At 37.2% G+C, this 9,143-nt stretch overlaps 1 protein-coding gene across 1 annotated transcript in view; it reads right to left on the minus strand.

The window, feature by feature from the left end:
* Positions 1-3,779: 3,779 nt before the first annotated feature.
* Vbp1 (VHL binding protein 1) overlaps positions 3,780-9,143 on the minus strand; it is a 16,835-nt gene continuing 11,471 nt past the window's right edge. The window contains exons 5-6 of the mRNA XM_005370658.3: positions 6,621-6,759; positions 3,780-4,805 (exon numbers count right to left, since the gene is read on the minus strand). Coding sequence (XP_005370715.1) covers positions 4,735-4,805; positions 6,621-6,759 — 210 coding nt within the window. The 3' untranslated portion in view covers positions 3,780-4,734. The remainder of the gene's footprint in view (positions 4,806-6,620; positions 6,760-9,143) is intronic.

The raw sequence follows: 9,143 nt of genomic DNA on the forward strand, positions 1-9,143 counted from the left end.
ACACACACACACACACACACACACACACACACACACACACACAAAACAGATAATCTCACACCAGTAAACCCCAAAGAAGAGAAACAAAAACTATCATCAAAAATAACAGGAATTACCAATACTGGTCATTAATATCTCTTAATATCAATGGACTCAATTCACCTATAAAAAGACACAAGCTAAGAGAATGGATGCGAAAGCAGGATCCATCCTTCTTCTGTATAGAAGAAACACACCTCGACCTCAAAGACAGACACTACCTCAGAGTAAAGGGTTGGGAAAAGTTTTTCCAATCAAATGGATCTAAGAAACAAGCAGGTGTACCTATCCTAATATCTAACAAAATTGATTTCAAACTAAAATGAATCAGAAGATATGGAGGACACTTTAAACTCATAACAGGAACAATCCATCATGATGAAGTCTCAATCCTGAATATCTATATCCCTAATACAAGAGCACCCATATATGTAAAAGTAAGATTACTAAAACTTAAATCGCACATCAAACCCCACACACTAATAGGAAACTTCAACAATCCACTCTCACCAATGGATAGGTCAACCAGAAAGAAATTTAACAGAGAAATAAGAGAACTAACAGATGTCATGAAACAAATGGACTTAACAGACATCTATAGAACATCCCACCCAATCAGGAGAGAAAATACCTTCTTCTCAGCACTTTATGGAACCTTCTCTAAAATTGACCACATACTTGGTCACAAAAAAACCCTCAACTGATTAAAAAAAAAATTGGAATAACACCCCGAATCTTATCAGATCACTATGGTTTAAAGTTAGAATTTAATAATGACAATATTTGGATAAAGTCTATAAACTCATGGAAATTTTTTTTAAAGATTCATTTATTTATTATGTATACAACATTCTGCCTACATGTATGCCCACCCACCAGAGGAGGGCGCTAGATCTCATTACAGGTGGTTGTGAACCACCATGTGGTTGCTGGGAATTGAACTCAGGACCTCTGGAAGAGCAGACAGTGCTCTTAACCACTGAGCCATCTCTCCAGCCCCCTAAACTCATGGAAATCAGGGACTAAACTACCCCTGGGTCAAGGAAGAAATAAGAAAGAAATTAAAGACTTTTTAGAATTCAACGCAAATAAAGGCACAATGAACCCAAACCTATGGAACATAGTAAAAGCAGTGCTAAGAGGAAAGTATATATCATTAAGTGCCTACATTAAAGAGGCAAGGAAGTCCACCTTGGGCTAGAGCAGTCCTGAGGCAAAAAAAAAAAAAAATCCACAGGAGGGGTAATGAACCAGCTACTTAGGCTAGAGTGGGCCTGAGAAAGTGAGCTCCATCGGAGCAGGAGCAGAACCTGTCCAGGGACATTGGCGGACCAGGACTGAGCAGACCTTAGACAGTGAACTCCACAGGAACAGATACAAGGGAGCAACCACTGAGTGAGACCAAGACAGAGACTGCTGAGGGTCTGAATGTGAATCTGGGGCCTTCAAGGGAGTAGACCTAAGGCAGGACCCCTGTGGGTCTGGGTATGAGTCTAGGACCTCTGAGGAACTAGGCCTGAGCCAGAACCTCTGCAGGTCTGGGCATGAATCTGGGACCTCCAAGGGAGTAGGAAGAAATCAGAGATCTCTACATGTCAAGGCATGAGTTTGGGACTACAGAAAGGGTATGTCTAAGTCAGAACTTCTGTGGGTGTGCCCATTGGTCTGGGACATGAAATGGAATAGGCAGGAATCAGAAACTTCTGCAGGTCCCAGTGTGAGTCTGGGAACCTCTCCTCAGAGTAAGCCTGTGCCAGGTCCTCTGCGGGTTTGGGTGCACCCAAGCCTGGGAACTCCCAGAGTAGGTCAGAGCCAGAGGCCTTTGCAGGGCCAACTCCAAGCCAGGAACGTCTGCAGGAATGGATCCAGACCAGGGACATTTATAGAAATAGGTCTGAGCCAACAACCTAGGATGGAGCAGGCCTGAGACAGCAAACTACAAAGGAGTGGAGCAAAGCCCTGGAGCACTGAGCAACCTCCAGGAACATAGAGTGACCAAAGGGATAACTAAAACTGTGGCACTGACTGTACCATGAGAAACAACCATCTGAGCCTGGGATTCACTGGCACCTAGAAGATTAATCAACAGAATCACAGACAGCTCCAATCACACCTATTAGAGGAAAAGATGAGTAGAGAAGGTAAGAACACATGCTACACCACAAAGAGCAACATGACACCATTAAAACCTAAAGATCCTTCAACAGCAAGACTTGAACAACCACATATAGATGAAGCAGAAGAAAATGACTTAAAAACTAACTTCAGGAGAAGGTTTGAAACTCTTAAAGAGGAAATGAGAAACCCCCTCAAAGAAATGGAGGAAAAGACAAACAAAAAAATTGGAAGACATCAGCAAATCCCTTAAAGAAAACCAAGAAAAAATAATCAAACATATGAAAGAAACTATTCAAGACTTGAAATAGAGACAATAAAGAAAACGCAAGCCTAAGAAATTATAGAAACAGAAATCATGAGAAAACTATCAGGAACCACAAACACAGCATAAACAGCAGAATACAAGAGACAAAAGAGAGAATCTCAAGCGCTGAGGATACAATAGAGGAAATAGACTCATCAGTCAAAGAAGACATTAAATCTAACAAAACCTTAACCCAAAATATCCAGGAAATATGGAACACCATGAAAAAAAAAACCTAAAAATAATAGGTATTAAACAAGAAGAAACTCAACTCAAAAGCACAGAAATTATATTTAACAAAATCATAGAAAAAAACTTTCCCAACCTAAAGACATGCCTATAAAGATACAAGAAGCTTACAAAACACCAAATAGACTGGATCCAAAAAATATACCCTCAAAACATAATAACCAAAACACTAAACATACAGAGTAAAGAAAGAATATTAAGAGCTGCAAAGGGAAAAGGCCTAGTAACATAAAAAGGCAGACCTATCAGATCATTCATTATGAAAGAAATAATTTAGTAGAGTTAAGATTAAATATCTTTCATTTACTAGGAACTAACAGTGCTCATGAAACATTAAACATTTATTGAATGATTAACTTAATTTGTACTGTATAATTTATTGTTATCACGTGGCAGTTTTCTTCACATTCCTTACATTAACTACAGATTTATATTTAATCTTTCTAGATATTTAAAACAAAATAAAGGTTTACAGAAGAGAAACACCATTCCTATATTAACAGGAACACCCTGTACCAATATATCTATTACAGTGTGGGAAAAACAGTACTTACAACCTTCAAATTCTAAAATTTAAAAAACTCATAAAAGAAAAACTAAACCAAGAAAGTTTGGGAGGAGTTGAGGGATGGGAAAAACATGATCAAAATATATTGTCCAAAAAAATTAGTAATAAAAAGTTTGGTATATTTCAGATTAAAATCTTATTTATCTGTATTCCTTCCAATGGGATTTTCTGTTGTTTCCACAAAAAAGCTCTTAACATATACTAGTTAGGTACATGTAAATGAACCCCATAAAATGTGAAAAGACCTATGTTAACCTTAGATATCATCTGAAATGTTTTTCTCATGTTAAAACATAAGTGCTAATACCTCAAAGTATTAGGATGAATGTGGGAAGTTAGAGAAATGAGTACATCATGAAGGCTCTGCCCTTGCACTTCAATTGAACTTACCAGTCTCTAGACCCATACAATATAAATGCTTGTTTTACCTGACTTTTGGTATTTTCCAGAAACCTATACAGATTAAAATAAAGATTAACATGAAAAAGGTATCAGGCAACAGTTTGAATATAACTGTTTTAATTACATGAAATACAAGTACAAAACATCGTACAAGTATACTTTTTACTACATGGAGATAGAATAACATGCATCTATTTTTACCAGAATCTGTACCACCAAGTACTTTTACCACAGCGGCAATGGCTTTCCACCGATTTTATCATTCCTATGCAATTTTATCACAAATAAAAAAGCTTACAACTCTTTTGAACCAATGCAGATTTACATTTATGTTAATAGTCCTATTCAAGGTGCTTTGGAAAACTGTTACATAATATAAAATTATCTTAGCATAAAGTTTTGAATGGGTAGTGTTCTCTCACATTGATCTCCCTTATACTGGCATTGCAAAGACATAGCGTACTTATTTGGGGTCAAAATTTTATATATGTCAATAGCCCTCAAACTGTGTATGAAAGTAAATAATCATTTCTGAAAAGATTAGAGTATCATAAAAGCTATTGGTTAAGCAGAAATGCATGAAACCCCATTTATAGAACACAACAGCAACAAAAGATGATATCCTACAAAAACTAAAGAAAAACAAGTTTACAAATATTGAATTGTCTTTCTTGCCTCTAAAAGGCTTACCACATTAAGTGAGAGTAACATCAAGCGATAAAGAAAAAATTGTGTAAACTGTGCTGGTGCTCAGCATTCAGCAGCCTCCATAGCATTCCTCACAGTTTTCGGCCATTTCAGTTAAGAGTTGTCTTATAACAAATAAAATAAAACAAAAGCAGCATTACTTTGTAGGGAAATATGAAAAGAATACTGTTAATTTCATAAAATATTTGAAAGTAATTTTTGTTTTCATAAATAAATAAAATGGTGTCCTTATGTTTTTATTATTTCTGCTGTGAAAAAAAACACTCAAAGTTACATCAATCTTTAAAGATAAACACTGGCTTATTTAACATGTTTGGAAACCTGAACCACATTTTCAATTCCGATGTTATGCTTTGTTCTTGGTAGAATCATCTTTGTTTCTTCTTTTTACATCCCAATTATAAACCCTAGCCATATCTGCAAGAATTGTCAAAGAAAATGCAAATATAATGCTAAAGATAACAAATGAAATTATCAGTAACTCATAAAGTGAAACAAAGACACAGAAATCACACAAACAAAAATACTAGTGGCAACTACTGTTGACAGCCATGTTGTTATACTATCAATTGCTAAGAAAATTCTGGAATTAACTTCTAAAAAAAATCAAGACTTCCAATCAATAACTGCTTAGCATATCTAGTCAACTATAACACTACACTTAATGAATATATGCTAGATACTCTCAACAAATTTGAGACATATTACAATACTACCCAGGCTTTCCTGAAACTCAAGGGTTCAGACGCAAACCCCAAACTCCCAAGTATATGGAACTGTAGTGTACATACCACTATGTCTAACTCACTTTTTCTATTATTTTATTTGTCAAGTTTTAAAACTAATTCTTCATTCACAAAGTTTCAAAATATCCCAGCACAAAATGTTAAAATGAGTACAATTATTAAAAATTTTATATCTTACAGTTCTCTGGGCTTAACAGATCCTCTAGTTTACTAAGTATCTGTGTAACTAAGTACTCTACACATCCTTGAATTAGCTAGTTGAAGCCCCTTCCTTCATGGAGTTTAGATTCATCAGAACTTATTCTAATGTCTGTCTAGCACTCTAACTTTTCCAGTTTATACATTACTATATCAATGATAAATGGCATTTCTCTAGGTTTCTAGGATTCAACTTAGATGACTTCTTTCATTGAATCTCATTTTCTCGCACAATAACACCTTTTCTTTTCCATAAAGTCTAGCTCTCCTAGAGCCTCAGAATCTCACAGCTGAATCAAGTATTCACTAATCAGATGATTCTGGCACTAAACCTCAAAAAAAACCTATCTTGCAAGAACATACCTACTACATGCTACATGTTGGGAGAGACTGTAGCTCCTACAATTGAAAAGCTTTGGGTTAAGCAAGAAAAACAAAGTACTATATGTACAGTGGAGGACTGCTCTGACAGAATTAGAAAAGTTGAGAAATTCTCTGATGTTTAAATTGAAATATGAAGGATAAAGGATTACCATCAAGTATAAAAAGAGAAATCGTTCTAGGTAGGAGGAACAGATGAAGGAAAGAACAAAAGGAAACACAAAATGCCTGTGGTATTTTAGGGGTGAGTAAAATAACACAGAGGACTTTTAAATGTTTGTGAAATTAAACTATTTGATTATAACAGTGGCAGGAGGGCTGGGGACAGATGATTGACAGGTTTGGGAGTTCAGCTGGAAGAGAGAATAACAAACTGCTCATGTTCTGTGACATAGTACAATGACTATGGTGGACATTTTATTGTATGCCTCAAAGTAGCTAGAAGAGAATTTTTAATGTTTTTTTTAACTGATTAAGTCAATTTATTTGAAAAAACTTACTGAGCAGTGTGAATCTGCTTGCTGTTCATGTCTCTATATTTCAAATTTATTATTTTATCTCTAAGCTTTTTGATTCAAATAAGATAGCCATTATCTTATACAATCTCCAACTTCACATTTATTTAAGAATAAAGTCATGGGGGGACTGGAGAGATGGCTCAGAGGTTAAGAGCACTGGCTGCTCTTCCAGAGGTCCTGAGTTCAGTTCCTAGCAAGCACATGGTGGCTCACAAAGCATCTATAATGAGATCTGGTGCCCTCTTCTGGAGTGCAGGCAGAACACTGTATACATAACTAAATAAATAAATCTTTAAAACAAAAAGAATAAAGTCAGTCTCCCCATAAAAACAATATAGGAATTTTAAAAAATCTTTCTCCTTCTCTTTGCCTATTTCTTAAAAGGATACTGACTTCTGTAGTAGTAAATTGATCTCGAAGAAAGTCAAGGTCTTCCTCAAGAGAATCCAGATTCTTTGTGGCAGTTGATAAATTCTTTTCCAACAATGCCTGAGCTTCATCAATATCATATTCAAGCATTACATTAGCCTAAAGAGAAAAAAGTCATGACAATTACTTAACAATCTCCATGTTAACGCAAATATCTGCAAACTGCAGCCCCTGAACCAAACCAGCCCACTGTCTTATACTGTGCTACAGCAGAGCATAAGACAAAGACCATACAGCCTTAAAAAATAGAAAATATTACTATTTGAGCCTTTACAGAAAACTTGCTGACCCCAGAGTTACAGATATGTAGAAAATGAAATATCAATACACATAATCACAACATACATTATGAAATGGGAAAAAGAATAGTGTGTGTTATCATTTCTGTAAAAGGGCAGATGGATATGGTCTTTACCTATGTATGTATAAAACTTTTCTTGAAGGTACTGTGGGACAATGATTTTACCCTATAAAGATATGCTTCTTGTACTTGTTTAATAAAATGCTGATTGACCAGTAGCCAGACAGGAAGTATAGGTGTGGTAACAGCGACCAGACAGGAAGTAAAGGTGGGGCAACAAGAATTCTGGGAAGAGGGTAGTTTCAGTCTGTAGTTGTCACCCAGACAGAGAAGAAGCCAGACAAAGAGCAAACAAGATGTGACTGCCTCGAAAAAGGTACCAAGCCACGCGGCTAACATAGACAAGAATTATGGGCTTATATAAGTTATAAGCACCCACTGAGACGGTGGGGCTGATCTATTGGGAGCTCACCAAGGCCAGCTGGACTGGGACTGAAAAAGCATGGGATAAAACCAGACTCTCTGAATATGGTGGACAATGAGGGCTGCTGAGAAGCCAAGGACAATGGCACTGAGTTTTGATCCTACTGCATGTACTGGCTTTGTGGGAGCCTAGCCTGTTTGGATGCTCACCTTCCTAGACCTGGATGGAGGGGGGAGGACCTTGGACTTCCCACAGGGCAGGGAACCCTGACTGCTCTTTGGACTGGAGAGGGAGGGGGAGGGGTGGGGGGTGGGGAGTGGGGGGAGGGGGAGGGAAATGGGAGGCGGGGAGGAGGCGGGAATTTTTAATAAAAAAAATTAATAAGAAGCCTGAGCTACTAGGTCAACCAGTTTATAATTAATGTAGACCTCTGTGTATTTCTTTGGGACTGAACGGCTACAGGACCAGGTGGGACAGAAACATCTGTCAACAGAAACCTCAGTCAACATGAAGGATACCAAGAAATAGACTACTGGTTACTTTAAAGGCAGGTACACTGTGCTAAAGAGAAGTAGGCTCTTCACAGGATATCTTTGCTATAGATTTGTCTCCCAGAATGAAAAGTACCAAATACATATACTAGTAGAATATTGAGACAGGGTCTTTAGGAAGCCATCAGATTTAGATGACATCATGAGGAACTTACATGATGGCATTAGTAAGCTAGTATGCCTTACAGTTTTACCAAATGATCTCTTCTACCATGATACAGCCTATGGCCCTCACTGGATGCTGGTACCATCCTCTTGGACTTCCCAGTTTTCAGACATAGCAAACAGACCTAATTCTTTATAAATTACCCAGTCGGTGATAATTGACTCATAGAGAAAATGACTAAGATGGTGCTTTTATACCTTTTAAATTACATATAAAAATATTATCTGTCAAACAAGTATTAAAGCTTAACAGAGACTATAATCCTGGCTATAATCCTGGAATGCAGGAGGCTGAGGAAGGGGGAATCCGAGCTCAAGACCCGTCTGTGCTATATAGTAAGAGTTTGTCTCAGGAAAGAAAAACAGAAAAAGTCACATCTATTCTAATACTCAGGAGGCAGAGGAGATCAATAGTTCACGGTCATCCTCAGCTACACAGTTTGTTGCAAGCCTGGATACAAAACAATCTGTCAAGGAACAAAGAAGCAAAAAGTATTAACCCAGCACTTGCTAGTCTGAGGCAGGAAGAGTGGGAGGTCAAGGCTATCCTGGGTCACACAGGAAGGCCTTGTCTCAAAAAAACCAACCAAACAAAAAACAAAAAAAAAAAAAAAGAAAAACAGAAACTGGGGATGTATTTCATTGGTAAAACACTTGAGTAGCTTATGTAAGACTCTGTGTTCTGAAAGAAGATAGGTGGCTGCAATGGTAATTACTGAACCTCAAATAACTAAAAAACAGTACTTATTGAACTTCAATTAACTAAAACAACAGTAATTAAAACAAAAAAACCACAAAACTAACATTAATAGTTGTACACAGTGGTTTATGCCTTTAATATCATAATTTTTGACAATGAGCAAGGAAGATCTCTTATGAGTTTGAGGTCAGCCTAGTCTAGGAAAGCCAGGACTACATAGAAAGACTCTTTATCAAAAATCAGAGAAAGAAGCCGGGCGGTGGTGGCGCACGCCTTTAATCCCAGCACTCGGGAGGCAGAGGCAGGCGGATCTCTGTGAGTTCGAGACCAGCCTGGTCTACA

The sequence above is a fragment of the Microtus ochrogaster genome, unplaced genomic scaffold (assembly GCF_000317375.1).
Source record: "Microtus ochrogaster isolate Prairie Vole_2 unplaced genomic scaffold, MicOch1.0 UNK85, whole genome shotgun sequence".
Taxonomy (NCBI): domain Eukaryota; kingdom Metazoa; phylum Chordata; class Mammalia; order Rodentia; family Cricetidae; genus Microtus; species Microtus ochrogaster.